This window comes from Anser cygnoides, chromosome 2 (genome assembly GCF_040182565.1).
Source record: "Anser cygnoides isolate HZ-2024a breed goose chromosome 2, Taihu_goose_T2T_genome, whole genome shotgun sequence".
Taxonomy (NCBI): domain Eukaryota; kingdom Metazoa; phylum Chordata; class Aves; order Anseriformes; family Anatidae; genus Anser; species Anser cygnoides.
In genome coordinates this window covers 161,961,789-161,984,574 of record NC_089874.1, presented here as the reverse complement: position 1 = coordinate 161,984,574, position 22,786 = coordinate 161,961,789, and the positions used below count along the sequence as shown (strand labels likewise).

The following is a 22,786-nucleotide window of genomic DNA, read 5'->3' as shown; positions in this document are numbered from 1 at the left end:
AAGCCAGCCCAAGACGTGTTGGATTTTTGCCATACATTGTAGGGATTTGTAGTAAAATCAATTAGTAGGAATAAGGCTGCTGTGACTAATGAGCTAATGAGTGATGCCTGAGTGGAAATGGCTCCAAGAGAACTGCAGAGCCTGATACATTATTCATAGGGATAGGCCAAATTCTGTCTTGGCACTGTTTATTTATTTTTTTATTTGCTTTTCCAGGTTTCCCTTTAAATTTTAAAGATATTCCTCATCACAGAAGGAAATGGAGGAGGGCAAAGATGGATGTTTAATTCCTCTCTTTCTAGGTGTGATGTGGCTCTCGCAACACATAACTTAATCATATAACTCATATAACTTAATCCCTCTGCACACCAGCAGGTTTACTGATTAGTCAAATACTCTCTGCTGGCTTCTTTAAATGGCTTTCATAGAATCATAGAATGGCTTGGGTTGGAAGAGATCCTGAAGATGATCTAGATCCAACCCCCCGCCATAGGTAGGGATGCTACCCACTAGATCAGGTTGGCCAAGGCCCCATCTAACCTTCATCACTGAGGTTATTCTGAAGTTACTAGGAGAAAATCATGAACTGTTTTTAGATTTCTAATACATAGCTTACATAATGGTTATGATTCACCCTACAACATGCCCCAACTTAATGTAAAAGATGAATAAACTGATTAATTTTCCAAGGTCATCTGGTAAATCATTGTTAGATCTAAGAATAAACTTCTAAGCACCTGGTTTTAAGGACAACACTCGCTCCTGTTGCTTCCAGTAACTCATGCACCTCTTATCAGGGCTGCACAAAAATAGCAGAAGAGTACTCATAGAAAAGAAACATTAACTAGTGGTTAAAGCATGTGGAATACAATGACGTCTCTATTTCTGGAGTTGCTACTACCTTGATCCATAAGCCTAATTAACCTCTCTGCATCTCAGCTTCCTTATATCTGATCTTGATATAATGTTTACTCATCTTGCAGGAGTATTATCAGGTTTAACATACCTGTAGGTGTGTGGCACAAGCTTAGTGCTAGCATGCAACACTGTTATATCAGCACCCCTCCATGTCTACCTTTGAATCCGATCATAGCTTTTGCTCATATGTATTTCCTCTACGGAAAGCTGTGGGATTCCTAGCAGATATGGATAGAGATGAACAGAGTCAAGAAAATGGAGGGTTTAAAACGATCAAGTCAAGAAGGCTCTAAATTGAAACCAGTACCTGCATTCTCTAAGCACACATTCAGCCTGGGCTCCCTGAAGCTCTACCGCAGAGGTGGATGGGCATCTCTTAGGACTTGTTGGCAAGTTCTCCTCAGCCTGGTAATTGGGGAATGTGAGAAAGTCTTCTGGGAGTTTAGGGGATTTGGAGGATATTGCATTTGGAGACAGTGGTGAGGTTACGGGATATTACCTGTAAGGATGCAACCACTGCAAGACTGCTTCCACCAGATGAAGATGCCTTCTTTAGGAGACTGTTTCAGCTGACCAGGTAGGACAGGAAAGTGGCTTGGCACAGGTTTATCAGGTTGGAAGTAAAAATTCCATTGACCTTTTCCTTTCATTTATGACAACAAATGCCTCCAAAATGCAGAGAGTTCTTGTGCTTGTCTGCATTTGAACACACACAGTAGAAAATATCTTTTTTTTTTTTTTTTTCCAATTCATCTTGTAAGTTGTTGAGGCAGATTTATATAGCTTGTGTCCTTTTTGCTCTTTTCCTTCGCTGTAATTAATGGAAAACCCCCAACACAACACACTGTGAATACCCACAAAAGAAGATGGAGTTCAACGAAATGTTGTTTGGATGTTCCTATTACTTCTTGTTATTTCTTTGGTTGCTTGCCAACACTGCAAAGCAATTGCATAAGGTGCATGTAAAAGAAGAAACATTTCAGGTGCTGCCTAAAGATGCAGATAAGATCAACTGAAACCGTAAACAAGTGACGTATGTTGTCACCCCCCAAAACAACCCTCCAAACGGAAGGAGTGCACAGGATTTAAGCAAGGTTTCAGCATTATAAAGATTCTTCCATCCAAAAACGTAGAATGTAATGAAGATCAGATTTCATATGCGCATGTGAAAACAATCATCTCGTGCACATTTTCTGAGGCCACTTAATACCAGAAACTAGACACCACACCCCTTTCCATGTTTAGTTTTTTTCTTAAGAACAAAGCAAATATGATCAGAGTATTTCCCCTTCCTTAATAGGATTATAAAATTCTCTGCTGAACATGATGAATGTCAAACCAAGAATATACTGAAATACCTTTCCCTGGATAATTTAGAGCAGGAAATAACTACTAGACTTTTATAATCACCATAATGACTTTATTATGGAGCTGCTGTGAAAACAATGGGTCTGAACTCATAAAAGCATAGATCATCCAGAAGTGTTGCTTGTAACTGAGGTTGGGCTTGCTAAAATTACGAGACTGTCACTGGAGCTTTAGGTTTGGACAGAAGAGGGCCGAGTTGTTTATTTGGGAAGAGAAGACCCACAGGACCATTTATTTTTAACATTTCAAGAACTCTAGTGATATTAGCCCTGAGTGAAGTCCTTCTGATGGTGTGATAGTTAACAAAGATGGTGGGAGCATCTTCAAGAATACCTTTGTTTCAGCTTTCCCTTCTTCCTTTCCTTATTAAAAGTGTGTGTTGATTGTGTGGGGGACATCTGGGATAACCACAGAAAGTCTCTTCTTTACTGCTATTTTGCAGTCCCACAGTCCAACTTGCCCACCACATGCAGTAGTAGAAAGGATTCACTAGCATGGGGCTGGCCAGAGACACAGGAAAGGCAGGTTGATACCTGGAGCAGTAGGATTTGGGGATGAGAAATACATTGTGTCTGGCAAAGAAAGAAGTCATGGGCTTGTCACCACGCTTGGAGAGGGTTGGTTTATAGCAGAGTGGCTTCTCCAGACACTATGCTCCCTGAATGGCTTGGGATAGTGAGCCTGAGGGAATTCCTTGGCCCAGACTTTCATGTCCTGGTCCTGCTGCCTTCCCAGGTATTCTCACACCACTTACATCCCTGAAGGGCAGGGAGAGGAGGAAGGCAGCTTGCTCCTGCCCACAGGACTCTAAATCCCCGCTCACAGCTTGGGGAGAGGTATTGCACTACCCCAAACTCAACCGTGCTCTTTCCAGCGAGTAAGGGATTGGAAGCCAGCTTTCCCCTTCTTATCCCAGTCTGGCTTCTGCTGAGGGCAAAAGCATGGAGGAAAAAAGCACAAGGGATTTAACACCTTGCTGTTCACAGCTACAGATGAATTTTCTCAAGATGTATGGAAACAACCCAGGTTCCTCTAAACATTACCAAAAAAAGAAGAAATATCAACAAGCTGCAGGGCAAGGTGGAGGAGTTGGAATGATTTAATACCCCCAGGCTTGCACATGATGCCTAGACACAAAGGATCTAGCTTAAGCACCTCAGCTATTGTCCACCATGTAAACCCTAATTTTCTTCTCCAAGGAACATGAAAAGAAATGACGGTATAGCGGGAGGTGGGGCTTGCTTTGTGGATCATTCAATACATTTATGGCTCAGTCAGACTCGTTTTTCCAGTAGAATTGGATCTTGGGTTGGAATTGGTACATGGCAAGGCACCAGGAGGTGTGCCATTAAAGCCAGTGGTGAAGACTGGTGGCAGCCTAGTGACCAGGCGACGAGAGCCCGCGCAAGATGAAGCTGCTTCTGTCTCTTCTCTTCATTGCCATCACTTGCATGGAGTTTGGTAAGTTCCCACTCCAATTTATCCAAATTGCTGTGGGAGGTGAAGGCTGAAGGGATGCGGTGTGCTCTGTTCCCACTGAGGCCCGTGCCTCCAACTTTGAGGAATTTTCAGCAAAAAACCTGTCTTGGGAGTATTTCCATCCTGTCAGGCTTTCAGGACCATCACGGTCTCATTGGGACTGTTAGTTCAGGCTCTGTAAGAAGTGTTAAAAATGAAAGGTGATTATACCGTGTCATTTCTTTAATGCAAATTTCAGTCCCCCCTTTTTATGTGTTCTTGCTCAATCCAACTCTCATCTTTTTTTTTCTTTCTTTTTTTTTCTTTTTTTTCTTTTCCTTCTTAATTTATGCTCCTCTTTTGATATTTAACCCTGAAGCCAGCCAGCCTGTTTAATGCAGTGTGTGTAGCGGGTTTCTCTAATTATATGTTGCGCACATAATTCATTAGACTTCAGCCATCAGAAGTGGGAAAGACAGGCTGGGACACAAAGCTGGTGACCCACGTACTGCAGGGCTGATTTTTCCAGCTCCATTTAGTAACACAGTGCAGTCTGCATGAAGCCAGGAACAATTTTGCCAAACCACCTTGGAAAAAGTGATGTATTTTGGGAAATTTGCTCCTTTGAGGGAGGATCTGGGGGTTTGTCACCATAGGGAGTGTGACCCCCTACCATCCTCCCTGTCTCCTTGCTGTCCCCACTGGCAACTTGCCACCTTGCTGGGTGGACAACATCAACCTGATATTGGGATCCGTCTGGGATGTGGAAGTAGAGAACAAGCCCCATGAATCTCCTTCCTTCAGGGACGCTATGCAAAACTTATCCTTATATTTCCAGTGGGGAAATTCGATTGCTTACCCTCCGTCACCAGCTCCATGGAGCCAGGCACGGAGGGATGTATGGCAATTAGCTGTTTACATTCCCAAAGCAGTAGGAAATCCCCTTATCGCACCAGCCCCACACGAGCAGTGATGCCATAGCCTCTAATGGTGGAAGGTGTACAGAACACCCTGGCATAGACTCCCCATTCTTTCATACTGCCACCAGAATAGCTTCTTGCTCAAAAACTGATTTTATATTGCTGATGCCAAGTTCAGAGCTCGGGTTTGCCCTGATGTTCAAGGCAAGTCTTTTGCAGGGTAAGGAGCTGTGGTTGTTCTTGGGATACACACATACCCTGGACGTCTCTGGATCCAGCCAGTGCAGGGTATGGTTTTATCAATGCCTGGCTGGGACAATAAGCCAGGATTTTTTCTTACATATTTATTTCCTCTTTATGTAAGGATGTTTTCCTTCTGCCATCTTTGGGTCTACGGAGTGGGTTCTGCCAGGGAAGGCAAGTGGATGGAGAAAGAAGGGAGCTTTGGAGGTTTTTTGGGGGGGAGAAGACAGATGCTGTCTGGGGAGCAAAGGCTGGCACAGCAGCTGTGTGTCTTCTTTTGTTTAATGCACTGACTGTCCTGTTATCTCTAACAGGACTTCTTGTGTCTTTTTTTCTTTTTCTTTTTTTTTTTTTTTGGTGTAATGCACTGACTGTCCTATTATCTCTAAGACATAGTCACTGGTAGTCCAAAGCTTTGGGCTGCTTGTGCTGTACCAAGATCAATGGGTGCCTTATGCGCTCAACACAGCTGCTGCTGCAGAGATCAGTCATCACTGGTCTCTAGGAAAGGGCATATATATATACATATATATATATATATGTTTCGTCATTATACCCTATTCATTCAAAAGTTTCTTGTCTGCTTGTCAATAGGCAGCAGTTCAGAGAGGAAAGTCCTTAATTAACAGAGGACAGATTGGAAAGAAAGGAACTTTGTTGTCAGGTCTCCTTAGGGGAAGTGGTCATCTGAAAGCACTTCATGAAACAGAAAAGCAGCGGGGTTGGATACAAATTTGGTCTAGGATTAACTCATCAACTTTTTTTTTTTTTTTTTTTTTGCCATCCTGCTCAATGAGACTCTGTCAAGAGCTGGGGAAAAGAGGCTCCTGTGTGGTCCAGGGCCACCACATTGCTCCTTGCCCACTTCCCCATCCCATTTAGGTAGACATCGTCAGGATGTATGCTTTGATTTAGCAGGCAAACATGGGTAAATCTTGGAAACTTCATAGTGGATTTGGCAAGGAGAATTTTCTTTCACAAAGAAAATTCCTCTTTCATCCTCTGCAAAGCTGGAGGAAAGCCAGGATGCGTCTGCAGAATCTCTGAGCTTTCTTCTGGACATGAATGGGATCTGAGTAATTATGGCACTTCCTAGAAAGGCAGTTAGAGGTGAATGATGGAAGATCTACCAATATATAAGTGAAGCTAGCAAAATCTCTAAGAAATTCCAACATTTTTTTGCTTATTTATGTTCTCTTTTGCTTTCAGCTCACCGAGAAGGATGTTATATCTACATTCAAATAGTTTAAGAATTTATATTTTCCTCTTTTAAAGAAGGCTTGCAATTTGCAATTTGTCCCCATTCATTCTCATCCTGTGGTTTCATTTTTAAGCTACTGCATATCTTCTTGTCTATGTGTAAGTTCATAAGCGCTTAAATCAAAAAAAGGGATCACTGCAGTTCTGCTACCTTCTCTAATATATACTCTTCAGAGCTAGGCCAGACAGATATCCCAGAGCTTGATTAAACAGGGCTTTTATTCCCCAAGTCTTAAAGTCTTTCAGTTATGGTGTTTCCTCTCTGCTTTGTGAGATGCCAGCTCACCATGACTACTGAAATACTACTTTTTTTTTTTTTTAACCTCGAAAAAAAAGATATAGCTACTATTTAAAATATTCACCTATGTTTGAACCTGCTAGTCTGAATAAGGTTAATGAAAATACTAGGTTTGCACATGTTGGGGACAATGATCTTTTAATTTGACATCCCTTTGAGTTAATCCTTTGTATTTTATTTATTTATTTATTTATTTTTTCAAAGATAAACACAAATTCTGTGGCTTTGACTTGTCAGGGGATGAGTATCATGAAATCTGAGAATAATGACAAAGCTTCCTCCCTAAAGATGCATTTGACAGCTGTCAGACAGAGAATTAACACAAACAAAGCATCAGTCCACAGTGAACAAAGTAGGATAACAAAGTGAGCTTTGAATGAAAGCAAGACAATTGCTGGGGCTACTTATAAAAGGGCCCTTTCTGGGTTGTTAATTAGGGTGAAGCTGCAGGTAGTGTCTGTTTTCATAAAGTGACTTGCTTGCCTCAGCCTGCTCTTATAACAGCCTATTTCAGGTGTGCTGAGATGAGCCAACTAGTTTTCTTTTTTAATGAGGTTTAAAGTATTTTCACCAGGACTGCCACACAGATGGCGTAAGAAGGGCTTTCCACACAGGACTGCATGTTATTGAGGAGGAGCTGCTGGCCTGTGTTGGTACCAAAATGCATTGCTATGCCTTCAAGGCATTGCTATGCCTGCAGGTGTCTGGCTGGCAAGTGGAAGAGAGGACCAAGATCAAGTGTTGGGTTCCTCGTCAAGACCTGCAGAGAGCAAAGTGCTCTCGACAGCTTGTCCAAAAATGGCTTGTGTTGCCTTGGAACCTTAGAGCTGGGTCATAGGAAATATCAATCAACTATTTTGGCTTGATGTCTTCAGCTTGGAATGCTCTGGGAGGGTCAGGAGTGCTCTGGGAACACTATGTCATTGTGCTCTGGGCTCCTTGGTATCTCCCTGTGAAACCTCTCCAGCTCCAAAGACTTTAAGCACTGACGGGCTCAAGCTGTGGTTATTCTGCATGTCTAGGAGGCAATTTCAGCCCAACGGGGAAGTGATAAAGGGAAGCTAGGAGACTGTGAGAGATGAGGCAGGGTGAACTATCTTGGACTGGATTTGGGGTCTTGGGTACCAAAGTGCCTTTTTATGGCCTCTTTCTAGATCACAGCAGCCCAGAACATCTCCCCATGGAGTCCATTATTGCTCCCAGAGTTATCTTCTTAAAACAACTTTTAACACATTCTTAAAGAACTAGAATCTCAGGAGAGGGGAAGGGTCATGCTTAACTTACTCCCATGGCTCAGTTAATATGATGGAGACAGTTTCTTCTCCCTGGGACAATCTCCTACCCAAGAGCTCCCAGTCTTTGGAGAGAGGTAACAGTGGTCAGCACCAGATGAAATTCTCCCTGCTACAATTCATGCTCAAGTCTGACTTCTTGGTGTGTCCAGATCTCTTTCTGGTGCTCTGTTAATGTAATGACAAGGAGAAAAGTAGATGTAGAGTAAGAACAGTTGGGGTAAATCAGCTACAAATATGTTTGCTGTCCGGTGGGAATAAAAGATAAAACCAACTTGGGGATGTGGTTGGCTGACAAGCAGGATGGTTAGTGGCTTGTCATAAACATGTGAAGCAGGGCCTATTAGCTAATTGTGATAATGGTTAAAAGAAAAACATCTTGCAAATTGCACAATTGAAGGGTTGGGCTTCTCCTGGCTCTTTGCATGTCTTAGCTGGCTGCTGGCACCTGGGGCAAGATCTTCAAAGAATTCAAACACCAAGATGTTGTGTTTCACTAAGCCTGTCTTGCTGGCATCCAGCCACTGTGCAGAACAGGCAGCCTCGTCTTAGGCAATGCAATTACCCCAGAACAATAAGGAAGAAGCAGGTGGGTCAAACTGCTCTTCCTCCCTATATTTGTGAATATAATATTGATCTGTTTGTTTTATCATCTTCATTTATTTTCATTTAATGTTGGGATGTCCCATCACATATATACTGCAAGTTCTGGGGTGCAGAACCAAAAAATAAGTAAAATTACCCTTAAACTCTTCTGTGGACTACTTCAGACCTACCTGAAAAAGGAAAAAAACAATTTGCCACCACCCCTCGATAACAAAACAAGAGCAGAAGGACCCAAACATTCAGCAGCCAAGTGTAGACAGGATTTTCCTGTATTGTGGGTCCTACTGCATGTAGCTCTGTCTTTCCTGACTTGTCATAGAGGGGTCTGAACCTACATCTGAGGCTGTGTTTGGATGCCAAGACTACTGTATTTTTCATTCCCCTTGGAACAAATATATTTTACCAATCTATTCCTGTGCAACCTGTGATAATTTTGGAGAGCTATCTTCCACAGAGTTTTCTAGGCATGGACAGAACCTAATGGTCTACAGTAAGTCCAGTCTCATGTTTGTCCTCCTTATAGCCCAAACCTTGCAGTGCTACTCCTGCCATGAACCTACAGCCATTGAGAAGTGCATGAAGATCCAGAACTGCAGTAAGAATGAAACCATGTGCAAGACAACCATGTATTCCCTGGAGGACGGTAGGGACAAGGCTTCTTTATACATGTATTTTAACATGAATCTGTGTTTCTCCAGCACAGACGTCTGGTGTAGGGAGCAATACCTTTATTATAAGGTATTTATATAATACCAAAGGTATATAATACCTTTATTATAAGGTATTTATATAATGCCAAACTTATAAGTAATATTTCATGGGGTGAACAGCAGTCTCCTATTTTCAGAGGAGTGAGCACTTAGCTCATAGCTAATGTTCAACATTGAGAATGGTTAGAGGAAATGTGTTGGCTTGAATCTGAGGTACAGAGCTAGAGAGTTCTGGCTCTCCAGAGTGTCTGTATGATTTGCACAATGGGTGTGGGTTAAACAGTGTTGTCCTGACCACAGAACTGTTATGAAAGCTGGGTGGGGTAGAGAGGCTGCTAGAGGTGAGTCAGGCTCAGTGAAGTGGGAAAGCAAACTTCTGGTCACTAGAGGCAACCTTGAGTTCTGGTCAATTAGAGGCCCTTGAGTTCTCTGGAGCTTTCAGGAAGGCATCATCAGCCTGAACAGTGATCCCTTCAGGTCATAACCTGTCCAAATAAAGAAATGAACTGCTAGGATGGATGTTTTTCTTTTGCTTGATTCATCTGGGAAGGCTCTGATTGCATGTAGTGGAGGAAGGAGGTAAAGGATAGAGTTAAAGCAGAGACCAAATGTTTAATGGGAAAAATACTTTCTTTTGTGGGAAAAAGCTGACCCAGACAAGGCACAGAAGATGCAATGTGCTGTTCAGCTTGGAACCACTAGACAAGAACTGTTTCTTATGTTCCTGGTAGGAAATGGTCCCGTTGTGTTTGAACTATAACTAAGACTTTGGAGGTAAAGGTAGTTAATGTTTCATCCAGGAACAAAGAGATTTCTCCTTCATTCCTCCCATTCCTAACTGTTCCTTCTTCCTTGCTTTGTTGTAGTTTATCCCTTTGTAGGAGTCTCAACTGTCACCAAGATGTGCTCCTCCGTCTGCATCCCATCTGACGTGGATGGGATTGGCATGACGCGCCCCGTCTCCTGCTGTTACACTGACTTGTGCAACACTGATGGTGCAGCTAGTTTGGGGATCAGCGTTGTGTCAGTTAGCATGTTAGCAAGTTCCCTTTGTGCTCTCTTCTGGACTAGACTGTGAGGAGCAGGAGAAGGTTCCTTTCAGCCAAAGAACCCAATGAAGAAGAGAATGAACCCCAGCCCAGCTTTGCATTTGGATGCCTCATGGACTACCTTCAAGAGCTCCCACAAATTGTGTTTTCAGTACCCACACACCTGCCATGAGAGAAGCAAAGCTCAGGAAGTCCCAACACTAATTTTTGGGTTGATTCTTCAACAGCTCCCACAAATATAACTCTGGAGTTTCTTTGCTGTGCTGATCTGGTTGATTTTGAACTAAAAATTTCTGGTGTATATGATATATTTAAAGCAAAAGACATGGAGCTAAGGGCTTTCCATACCTCCTTAGAGCATTCTTTTCCCCAGGTATTCACCAGCAGAGTAGCTGAATCAAACAGACTTCTCAGATGAAATTCACTTTTATGTGGCAGGTCCTCTCCACCCCACAGTTTTGTGTTGGTCCTTTTGTTCTGTCCAGATTTTCTTCTTAGTGTGTAAGAAGTTGGACTTCCAAAATATGAGAGAGGAGACTATGCCATGCCAGTGATCTGATCCAAGGAGGCTGAAATCTCTTTTGTTTTCTGTACCCTTTTGAGCAGAATAAAAATGTTGTGCTAAAATTGTAGTTCTCGGTAAGTTTATATATAGTGCACCTGTCCTCTGATAATTTTTATTTTACTTAATTTCAAACTCCAGTTTCACCTTTCATTATTATTTATACAGTGGGATGAGTTTGGTTTTGTGGTCAGTCTTGGAGCAGATATGTAAGGCATTTCCTATTATTCCCTACTGGCAGAGGCCTTTCATCAACATTTCTTTCACAAAATCCACTGGTGAGAAACTACCTTTTCTGGGAAGATTGGGTGACTTGTGTATGGATTTACTAAATTCTGGCCTAAATTTGGAATTCTGATTCTTCATTTTCCTATAAAACCCTTTTCAAGATCTACCAGGAAAAATGTCCTCCTGTAATTATCACTCTTCTTATGATATTTGAAATAATCAATAAAGATGTTATTTAAAATCTCCCATGTAGCATGATATTTGAAATCATCAATAAAGGTGCTATTTAAAGTCTCCCGTGTAGCATCTGCTTTAGATGAGGTTTCCAAGGGAGGTGGTGCAGTTTCCATCCTTGGAAGTTTTCACGATTCAGCTGGATGAAGCCCTGAGGGACTTGGGCTGATATCAGATTGAGAGCTTTGATCGGGAACTTGGTTTAGAGACCACTTGAGGTCCCCCTTCCGACCTGATTTCCCCGTGATCCTATGATCCACCCATTGAGATCACCAGTGCACAAACACTCTTATTTTCAAGCACAAAGTCTGGCAGACATTTCTGCAGTGATTTTCACCTCTCCCACATTGTTTCCCATTGCCAGAGTGAGATGCAGCCTAGATGAACTACGGTTCTGGATTCATACACAGCTTCCAAGTGGCTCAAAAGTGGTTCCTTTGCTGGAACAACTTTGTGTTAATGGCCAGGGTACTGCACTGGCATGGAGGTGGCCAGAGGAACAACATCGCTGGCTATGGAAGGACTTTAAAAACCAGTTGCAGGCTTGCCCTAGCTGCCAACCTGTGCTTTGCAGTGTCTTCTGCTTGTGAGCCACATCCAAAGCTCGGTCCCCAGAGGTGTGTGAGAGGTTTGTGGCTTTCTGCTGAACAAATGTAGTACATGGGGGTTCTCCCTTTTTATCTGCCAGCTCTGGCAATCAGCAGCCTCCAGTTTTGCTGGCCCAGAGGCTGCGTCAGGACCATTTTGTTTGGTAACTGCCAAGGAAACACCATCAATACACCTTATTTCATGTTGAGTTTATCCACACTTCTAGCCTTCACAGCACCCTTTTGGGCTCGATGCCACCATTTCATTCAGGGTAATTTGTTTCTCTTTTAAATGCTCTGCCTCAGTTTCACTCAGAGCTTTTGTTCTCACAGATGAGCAGTAGTGAGACTGCTTCATGTCTACTTTTCCTACACCATTTATATTATACAGCCCTATGTCCACCCTAGCAACTCTTTCCCTAACCAAAGGTCCCTTGCCTAAATCCAGGTATCATTCACGAAACCATTCTCCACCCTTTACTCGCTGTAGTAACTCTCTATTCTAGGTACTCTGCTGCAATAGAGAGATGAGTGCTAAAAATCCTGGATGAACCCCATGGGGAAAGACGGGTGCCAAATTTTCCCACCAGTCCCAGTGCCAGGAATTAAACTGGGCCCTTGCTGATCTTGCTATTGCTAAAACCTAAGACCTATGCAAGTGATTTGCCGTGTACTGGATCTATGCGATGGTGACATGCCACCTCATGGTCATTGAGTCCCTCACGGCCACCTCTCTGCTCCTCGTCCCATCATTGAACTTTCACCCGAGTCCTTTACCAAGGGAGTGAGACCTGGTAACTTTCTTCTGCAGTCTGGTGGAACTGAGGTTTCCCGGAAAGCAAAGCCAGAGCCCAGATTTGTGGGTAAGGACCTCCTCACCTCAGTCCATAAGCACTTGTGAAAACACTATTTTACATTCTCTCTCCAAATGAAGCTTAAAGGACCTCCATTTATTGCAAGTGTTTGTTTGTTTGTTTGTTGTATTTTTTTCTTTCTTTGATTTTTTTTTTGTTTGCTTTGTTTTGTGTGTGTGTGTGTGTGAATGGAGGGTTTATTAGGATGTGGCCAGAATATCTAGCTACTCACTCACTTGTCAGGGATAGAAAAAAACTGTAAGCCAGAAGTGTATGTCAGCACTTCTGCACATGAAACCAGTGTTATGCATATGTTAGCAAAACTCAGAAAGAAATAAAGCATCACTAGATTTTCCCTGCATAGCACTGCTGTTTCTCAGACATGAGTTACTGGGCTCAGACTACCCTGTCCTTACCCTGTGTTGGTTGATATGCCACAAAGTCATGGCCCAGAACATCACAAAATTATCATGTCAAAGAGCATTTAAAAACAAATACATCAGGAGCCAGATTATTGTGTTATATTGGTATTTTAGTGAACACCACTAAAAATACCACTGCAGTCATGGACACTGAGAGTATAAATCATGGGCAAAGATACTGAAAATGCTTGAAACCAATCCACTGCTGGGCTTGAAGAAGTGAGCTGAGCCTATCTGGCTCCTGGGGGGGGCCCTGGGGACTCCCCTGGGGGAGTCTGGGGGGGCTAAAGTCATCTCTCCAGGAAGGTGCACAGAAGAAAAACCATAGTCTCTCAATTGCAAGAGCTGACAAAATAGCCCTGAAGCTCAGGAAGCACAGTACTGGCATTGCTAGTAATAGGCCACAGGCTTTTTATTGAGTTTGCAAGTCCTCCAGGCTGAGGCTTGTTAGGCTTGCTCTGTCTGAACCCCTCTTGACCTGATCAGAGCTTTGTTTTGACTTTGCTTAGCTATAATTGCAGTTTTCCTAATTGACCTGGCGGTTATAGCTAATTTGCTTTACTTTTGTTTGTTTTTGTATGGTGTAGCTGTAGGGTTACACAGATAGCTGTGACAAGGAGTTATTGCATGTGGAATTTATGACTCCAGCATAATGTTGAGGTGCGAAGAAACAGAGACCTGGTACAGCAGCAGATGCCTTGAGAAGTGGAAGTGCTGGACATGGGCAGGCATGGGGTGATGAGAGAAGGGGCCAGGCTGGCTCTGGAGACCCTGCAGCTGTAAAGAACTCATTAAATGTTAGTTAAAGAAATTCAGACCTGGAGGTTGACAAAATTTTAGGGATAACAAAAGAACAAAGAATCGAACCTACATAAAGTGCACTTTACACAGTTAAATTGGTTGTAAGGTGGACTAAGGAAGGAAAAGCAAGGTGTAAATGTGTTTTAGCAAACATCATCAAAATGACCCCCACTGGTTGATGACAAAGAATCCCTTTCCACCATCATACTCCTCCCTGCAAAGTGTTTGGGATGCAAATGACTCACTGTACTGCCCTATAAAGTGGAAAGTAACATTAGTGGAAAAGTGAACATAACATCAGGCAAAAGGGTAGAAACTAAGAAGCACTCATATACCAATTTTAGCTGTATTGTTATTGAAACTTTATTTTTCTGTAATAATGGAATGTTTATTGTCTCTCTCACTTTTTTTTTTTTTTTTTTGTCTGTAAGAATTTAACCTTCACTAATCATAATGCTTTGATTGGACTGTTCAGTTTTCATTTATTCTTATAATAAATTCTTGACTTTACGTGTAAGGTACATTTCCTTTTTACCTGTAACAAGATTTTGGGCATAACAAAAATAAGATCTCCAGCAGGGCATGGAGAGATGGCTAGGTGTACATATGTCTAAGTAGGCCTTATTTCCAACGTTGTTTATTTTGCTGGGGTGCACATCAATGTCCTCGTGGGAGATGGTCAGCCCACCTCCTGACACTGAAGGCATCTTTGTGGTATCTGAAGAACTCACAGTCAGGATACACATGATTCTGGGGAGCAGAGATTTAGGAAGTGACTGTAGCACTGTGGGTAAACATTTGAAGAAGGGCTCCTAGGTTGATACCAAAACCCCTTGGATTATTGCTGTACATGTTTTCAATGGGATGTAACACTGAAAGGATGAGGTTATGTCACCTCTGATCTGGGACAGTGGGAAAAGATAGAATGAGCAGCACTTTTATCCTGTCTCTAGTGGAATGCCACTGCTTGCAAATGCTTGGACTGCAAGTTCAATGATGAGCAGTGCAAGAACTTCAATGAGGAAAGGAAATCTGGTTATATTTTTATGTAACAGAACTCTTCACATCAGCAACCAGTGACATAGCAAGGTGCTACATGCTGAAGGTGGACAAATTCAGACCAGAAATAAGGTGCATATTTTTAACCACAGAAGTACTTCAAGGTAACAGTTTACCAAGAATTTAGGCGGATTCTCTCTAAGTGGAAATATTTTTTGTAAGGAGCGATGTAGCTGAGAACAGGGCAGAATTACAGTGTAGACATCTACACCTGAGCCATTCCTCAAGGCTCCCTTGAGAATCAGTGGAAGGACAGAAGCACAATTAATTTGGCCAGGTTACAATTAATCTGTTTTACTAACATCTAGTTTAGGACAGAGTAGGCTGGGAACAGCCATTACTTAGTGAGGATTGCTCAAGGGAGCTTGACTAATTCTGGTGGAGACTCCCATGTTAGGAACATCTGAGATTTGGTGGGGTGGGACCTCCATTTAATGTATTTTACTGTTAGTTCTAAGCCTGGCATCACAATGCTCTAGAATAAAGAGCATAGATAGAATAAATAAATAAAAAAATAAATAGAATATATATGCTAGAATGAAGAGCACTGGGAAAGAAACTAAATCGTGACTGTGCAGCAGTCCTTGGTGGGGATTTCTCTGGCTACCCCAGAGCCACAGAGGCAGGAGAATAGCAAATTGGATGGAGCACAAAAAGCAGCACTTCAGAGAAAATCAAAAGGTCCCAACACCTCGATGGTCCTGTGATTTAATTAGAAGCAAGTGGCGTGAATTTATCACACAGCTGTGTGCTTTGGCCCTCCCTTTCATGATGTGCTTGAAGCAAGGAGATTTTTCTGAGATCCTCATCAGTTAAAAAGCATTAGACACAGCTGACTGCAGCCCCTTCTCAGTGCTCTTGCTCCATGGCTTTAAATTCCGTGTCCACGTAGTTGTCATCGCTTTGACAAGCTGCATGCGGAGGAGGCTAATCTTCCCCTCCCTTTGCTGGCCGTGGACGCTTCACGTCTTTGATCTCTGGCCAGATTGTCAGCATGCTTCCTGCATTTCAGCTATTATGGCATGGATCACGGCTCCTGGTTGAGATCTGCTCTGAAAAGCATAAAATCTGTGTGGGTGAGGCCCCGTGTCTCACAGTTGCACCCAAGACCGAAACAGGGTTCTGAAACTGCGTAGCAGTTCTGAAACCTGCGTAGCAATGGTTTCTGGAGCCTCTCTTTCAAGGGGCAGGTAACACAGCATGCAAACCTAGCATACAGCTCTGCTCCCACTAACCTGGTGTAAAAGCTGTCTGCACCTAGGATACTTCTGGGCTTGCTGCCTCACTGTATTTATTTCACCAAAAAAAAGTCACAGCAAGGTTTTTGTCTTCAGTTTTGCTGGCATTTGCTAAAGCATAGAAGCATAGTTCCTTCCTCACCCACATCTCCTCCAGATCCATCTGTTTGTTGTTTTTTTTTTTTAATTATTTTTGTCCTTCTCACTCCTGAGGGCTGTTCAAGTCTTATGCTCCCCCTGAAGTCTTGTCTGCCTTTGTTTAGCAACGAGTCTTTTGTTCACTTCTGTTCCCAAGCTATCCCGGTATCTCGAGCCTGTTGCTTTTTTTCCTATTACCATGTGTTTTCTAGAAGAGTCTGGCCCATTCTTCTCTATACCCTCCTGTTGGGTTGTTGTGGATAGCTGTAAGGTTTTCCCTTTACATTCCCTTCTCGTGAGTAAAGAAACCCAGACTCTCTGCCTTTCTTTGTACCTCTTGGGCTCCAGCCCCCTGAACACCTACGACAGACTTGCTCCAGTTTCTCAATGTCTTTCCAGCACCAGTGTCCCAAAGTAGGAGCATTTGTTCTGAGTTTCTTAATATCTCAGCTCCTCAGACAGAAAGCTAAATGCCATTTATCCTTCATTTCATATTCTTTTTCTCTTCTTTAATTTAGGAATGCACACGGACACGACCACGTTGTCTTCTCCCTGTCACAGCACCCATTGCTGCCATCCCACGATGCTCACTTTGCATTGCACGTGACCATGGGATTAGCAGCATTTCTACTTGAAACCTGGTGGCAACAACATGGACCGTGTGGGCTGGTACTTCAGCCAACATCTCTTTTGATCTCCCAGAGCAATGAGTGCTTGATCTGGGACAGAAACATTGTCAGAGCAGGGATGTAATAACACACACTTTGCAATGACGAGGTAGGGTCACCTGAAATGAGATGGCAGCAACAACAGCTGGTCTGTGTTGCAATCCTGTACAGATCTTCCTGCACAAAGACTTGTAGGCTTAGATACGCAGGAAGAAGAGTTTTGTTTCATGGAATTTCCTATTAGTCTTTTTTGTCTTTTTTTTTTTTTTTTTTTTTTCACCAAAGATATTCTGAACTTCCCAACGTTTTGGGTAACATTTTTGTTGGTAATTATTTGGTCTTGATTGATGGGATTGAATAGAAGAATGGAAGTTTTCCAACCTTGCTCAACCCAGAGAAAAATGAAAATGATTTGTTTTTGTTTAGAAAAGTTTTGAGAATTAAAAAAAATGGGAACTTTGGATTCTGAAAACAGCAAAGCACATCTTACCATATTTCATGTTTGAACTATATTTAAACACTTTAGGGAGGTTCTTTGCGAACCCTTTTCAATACTGGCGGAAGTCGAAAGTGGGGCTGTTAATTTTAAAATGAAAAAAGTTATGTAAATTATCCCAATGAATGTTTTGAAATGGCAGGAGGAGCAATGGTTCATATCACAGATGCAAGGCATGGAGAACTTCAGAGTGAGACAGATAACTTGAAGTGTCTGAAACCTGCCTGAGGAAACCAGGTGGGATTTTCCTCGGTCAGTGGAGAGAGAACCCATCCTATCCTTTAATGATACCCTAGGCTGCGATGGGTTGCTGTCAAAGTTTTTGGAGATGTGAATATCTCCCAAAGTGATCTGCATTCTCTTCCTAGCTCAGTGCTGCTAGGATTTTTGTCAAACTGATCTGGCTGTAGCTCAGTGCTTCAGCTAACAGCCCACGAGTCCTTCTCCTGGGCATTGGAGACATCTGAGACAAATTTCCCAGGGGAGGAACCAGGACTCTCGATAAACACAACATGCAGGGCTAAGCTATCTACCAAATAACAACCTATTTCTCAGAATATAGCGTGGGTTCTCCCTCTCCCCAGTGGCACAGCAAAGACGATATGTTGATTGGGTAGGGGAATACTCTGTTTGGAAGCCCTCCAGGTAAAATCCAGCTTTGCTGACAACCTGCTGTAGGTAGTCCTGCTTGAGCAGGGGGGTTGGACCAGATTACTTCCAACCTCAACCAGTTTGTGATTTTGTGATTCTGTGACTGCAGGATATAGCACAGGCAAGGAACCTGGGAGGCAGTGGGCACCCTGACCCAACTAGTCCAGATTTGAGTCCTGTCATAGATGCCCATGAAAGCCATGAGAAGCATGGGCCTGTCTTGTGCTCCCAGTCCTCAAAGGGTAGTTCGAATCTGTTGGGTTTGCTAATTTATTCCAAGAGGAGGTGTGTTGGGAGGCCAAGGTATTTGTATCCTCCTGCTGAGATTTCAGTGGTATTCAGTAATATCTGTGATGGGGTGAGGGGCATGATGTTTTTTTTTTTTGTTTGTTTGTTTGTTTCCCTTTATGTCCCCGTATAAGTATGCACTTTGCTGCTTCTGATAGTGACATCTGCAGTATGAAGTTCAAGCCATGCTGGTGCTGTCATCTCTAAAAGGGCATCACTCTAATTCCCTGCCATCCACAGAGCAGCACAGCAAGGACCTCATCACATCTACTGCTGCTTTCCTGTTCATGCCAGTTCTCCTTTACTGTGTTTCTCACCTATGGGTGAGAAGTAGTGCAGACTGTTGCTGACATTTGAAAAGATATTCAGCTATAAGCAAAGGCTTATACTGGTGTGTAGGGAAAGGTATTTCAAGGGTAAAGGAGAAAGAAAGGAATCGTCCCCAGTGTGGATCCAGATGCCAGATGGGTTGACGTTGGAAAGGACCTCTGGGTCCACAAAGTTCCACCACACTGCTCAAGCACCCAGAGGTGCTTGCCCAGGACCATGTCCAGGTGGGTTTGAAGACCTCTAAAGAGGAGACTCCACAACCTCTCTGGGCAGCCTGGACCAGGGCTCCAACACCCGCAGAGCAGAGAAGTTCTGCCTGATGTTCAGAGGGACCCTCCTGTGCTCCAAACTGTGACCATGTCCTCCTGTCCTGGCCTGAGCTGATCTAACTATACTCTCCGCTGGCTGCTGTTATTTAATATATGAGCAGACCCCACGTGAGAGCAGATCTGTCCTCCCTTTCCACAGCCCCAGTGCAGCAGCATAACCACAAGTATTGTTTTGCACAAAAAAACAGTTGGAAAACATGTAGATGGAAGTCCTGATCCAAAGCCCACAGCAAATTACGTAAGTTGAGAGACTTTCCCCAGGCTACAGTTGCTTGAGGGTGGTTTGGGAAATGAGCCATTTCTCATATAGTTGTCCTGAACTGTCAACCCTCCTTTATTTATGGATGAACAATGTTATTTATTTATTTATTTATTGTATTTATTTTATTTAACAGAAGTGTTTCTGTTCTTTGGGACATGTTTGCAACCTGCTTTTGATTTTCTTTGGAGTAATTAATCATTTAACAGTGTTCAGAAACCACATAGACTTTGTTTTTTTATGTTTGCAGAGGGCTTTGGTTCATTATCGCATGCAAGGATGCACAGGCTTATGTCACAGCTTCTCTGGCTGTAAAATGGGAAGAATATTTATCACCCAGCTTTGAAGTGGGAACCCTCGTGTCTAAATTCAGCCTCTGAGGGAAAGTTGCTATAGAGCTTCAAAGCGTTGTTTCTATGATTTGTTAGCTTGGCAATGAGCCCTTACCAATTCTCCCATTGCGATTTGCATCCAGGGAGCTTGGGAAACTTTCCAGATTCAAAGGAACACTTTTTTTCCTGAGATAAAGATCTCAGAGGAAGTCTGAAGGCTGGCTGAAAATGTTGCATTCTTCACTTCCTGAAACCAAAGTCTAGAAGCCCGCATCCTTGTCCTAGTTATCAGACTGAATTATAATACGTGGCTATTTATAATGGAAACCTACATCTCAGTACCAAAAATAGAGAGGAATGAAACCTCCTGAGGAATAATAATAATAAAAAGAAACACGTTAGAAATAACAGTGCTGCATTTCAAGAGCTGAAGGTATCCTGTGGACCTGTTTCTCTTTAAACGTAGTTTACCCTGGTGCTGGCTTACCCTGTTGGACCTTTCCATGGTCAGGACAGAGTTTGGCCGAGGCCTTTAGGAAGATATTGGACTTCACTGAGAGAAACAAAGCTTAGAAATGAGGGATGGGAGCAGGAAATAGATGGTCCCATTTGCTGCTGGATTTGCCTGGGTGTAAACCAGACCGGTCCTTGTGGGAGAGTCTGTCCCTCATGATAGGGGCACCCAGGACACAGCAGAGACTTTTCTCAGGTCTCTGAGAGCCAGAGACAAGAAGAGAAGACAATGCCACTCCATCTCCCCGCAGATTAAGCTTGGAGATCCTGGAGATAAGCAATTTGAGGCGTCTGGGGGTGTAGAGGTGAAGCTTGACAGCTAGCCGGCGCCCAAGTACAAATAGAGCATCTCCCGGAGTAATTTCAGATGCTCTTACTCCTCCTTAGTAAAACAATCATGTTGCCACATGTTTGTTCAATCTTTGCATGATTACAGAATACCATAAAACCCATTAAGTCTCCCTTGGCCTCCAGGGCTGTTCAGATCATGCCAAAGTAAACGAGAGAGGTAACTGAGCACCTACGGAGCCACAATCACAGAGGCACAGCCACCCACCCAGGCACAGAGACCAGCAAGCACACGTGCCCGATGCCCTAGCCTCCCCAAAACCCGCAGCCACCCCCAAACTTCTCTCAGCCCAAACAGGGCTGACATCATGGTTTAGGGGTTGGGGGATGGCTGTGCAATTTGTGGGGAGGAAGGGAAAGGAAAGGAAAGGAAAGGAAAAAGGAAAGGAAAGGAAAGGAAAGGAAAGGAAAGGAAAGGAAAGGAAAGGAAAGGAAAGGAAAGGAAAGGAAAGGAAAGGAAAGGAAAGGAAAGGAAAGGAAAGGAAAAGGAAAGGAAAGGAAAGGAAAGGAAAGGAAAGGAAAGGAAAGGAAAGGAAAGGAAAGGAAAGGAAAGGAAAGGAAAGGAAAGGAAAGGAAAGGAAAGGAAAGGAAAGGAAAGGAAAGGAAAGGAAAGGAAAAGGAAAGGAAAGGAAAGGAAAGGAAAGGAAAGGAAAGGAAAGGAAAGGAAAGGAAAGGAAAGGAAAGGAAAGGAAAGGAAAGGAAAGGAAAGGAAAGGAAAGGAAAGGAAAGGAAAGGAAAGGAAAGGAAAGGAAAGGAAAGGAAAGGAAAGGAAAGGAAAGGAAAGGAAGGGAAGGGAAAGGCATGAAGATCCATTTACACATTGTAACTATTTATCTTGTGACCTTGTGACACAGCATTTTCTATATAGGGGGTAGATGCACTTGTGTGACCAAATGATAATCCCTTTATCAGAAAGTTAGTGCTTGACTACACACACTTGATATTTCTTTCCCACAGGCCTCGTGGCTTGTCAGAACAGCAGCCTTGCAGAAATTGCATTTTTTTACTTGTGAAAAATATCCCATGTCTGCCAACTTTTATTCCAAGGAGTCTGAGAGGATTTTGTGAGGTACCCTAAAAACTAAATTTCAGCCTTGTGCATGCATCCTCATTTCCCTTTTGATGCACACAACTTTCCTTCCCTGTCCCATTTAGGAGAACCAGCAAATCAAGAGGACTCCAGTGAGACAGTTGTTTGAGTTTTCCATCAGCTAATGATTTGTGAACTGCCTCCAGAAAGGGGTAAAATTCTAGCTCAGAGACTGCCTAAATCAAACATCTCCCATTTCCTTTATCCAAACCAACTCTGCGCTGAGATACTGATTAACAAAAAAACAAATCCCCTAAGGGTCCTTTTTGTGAAGCCTTTGTAGCTCGTGAGTTCTTGCACATAGCTTGGATCATCCAAGACAACCACGGCTTGAAGATGGCACAGCCACAATTAATGAAAATTATTGTGTTTGGAGAGTCAGTCTTCCAAGATCAGATCAGCGCAAGCTGGCTTGTTTAGCCTAACAGAGCATCTCAGACAGGACCAACAACCCATAGAAATATCATCTCTGAATAGGGAGAAGCAAGAGAAATATTTTATTATACGTGTTTTCCAACCTTCACAGCAGTGAGGGTCTGGAAAGACTTCTGCCAGCAGAGCCACAAACATGAATATATTTCAGATTATTTTTTTTCCTATGAAAGAATTGATAATAAGAAATAAGTATAGATGCTGAGTCTTTTTAGCTTAGGAAACCCTTTGCACATGCTGCTTGAGGTTAGCAGTAAAAGCCCCCAAAAGCACCTAGACTGGCTTCCTATACATGAGGAACCCCAACCGGGCCATGAGATCTTTGCATAGAGCTAGCAAGGCAAACAGGAACTTGAAGAAAACCCTGTTGTGACCTGAAGACATCAGCAGGTAAAAAAATGTCCTGGTCGTGTGCCCCAAAGGCAAAGATAAACCAGACACCTTTCTCCAGATGGCTATGGCAGCTGGGTACAGCAGTTTACTTAAAATCCCTTGTTTTCTCTGAATAGAAGACAAATCTCTTACTATTAACTCTCCCTCTTCACCAGGATGGCTTTCCTCCTCTGCTGTAAGTGCGTCAGAGTCTGTCACCATCCCCTGGGTGTTTGTTTCCCTTTCAGATTTGGATGGCATCCCAAACACAGCGACAGCTGCCTTTACACTGAAAACACCCCTTCCCCTGTGTCTTCTCTCCCCAGGGCCAGGAGACGGGAAGCAGCCAAAAAAGACGAAAACCAAATTCTGGCTTGTTTCTATCCCAGCTTTATGAGGACACCAGACGAGGTACAGAGTGGCAGGGTTCAAA

The 22,786-nt window shown here is 43.1% G+C and overlaps 1 protein-coding gene across 1 annotated transcript; it reads left to right on the top strand.

The window, feature by feature from the left end:
* The first annotated feature begins 2,505 nt into the window (after nucleotides 1-2,505).
* On the top strand, nucleotides 2,506-11,152 carry LOC106042190 (ly6/PLAUR domain-containing protein 2-like). Its single transcript, XM_013190967.3, has 3 exons — nucleotides 2,506-3,747; nucleotides 8,887-9,006; nucleotides 9,940-11,152. The coding sequence occupies exons 1-3, from the start codon at nucleotides 3,696-3,698 to the stop codon at nucleotides 10,149-10,151; spliced, it is 384 nt and encodes a 127-aa protein (XP_013046421.3). The 5' UTR covers nucleotides 2,506-3,695; the 3' UTR covers nucleotides 10,152-11,152.
* The last annotated feature ends 11,634 nt before the right edge of the window (nucleotides 11,153-22,786 follow it).

Coding starts and splice junctions, on each gene's coding strand:
- LOC106042190 (XM_013190967.3), top strand. CDS start 3,696: ATGAAGCTGCTTCTGTCTCTTCTCTTCATTGCCATCACTTGCATGGAG. Junction 3,748..8,886: donor CATCACTTGCATGGAGTTTG/GTAAGTTCCCAC, acceptor TCCTCCTTATAG/CCCAAACCTTGCAGTGCTAC. Junction 9,007..9,939: donor CATGTATTCCCTGGAGGACG/GTAGGGACAAGG, acceptor GCTTTGTTGTAG/TTTATCCCTTTGTAGGAGTC.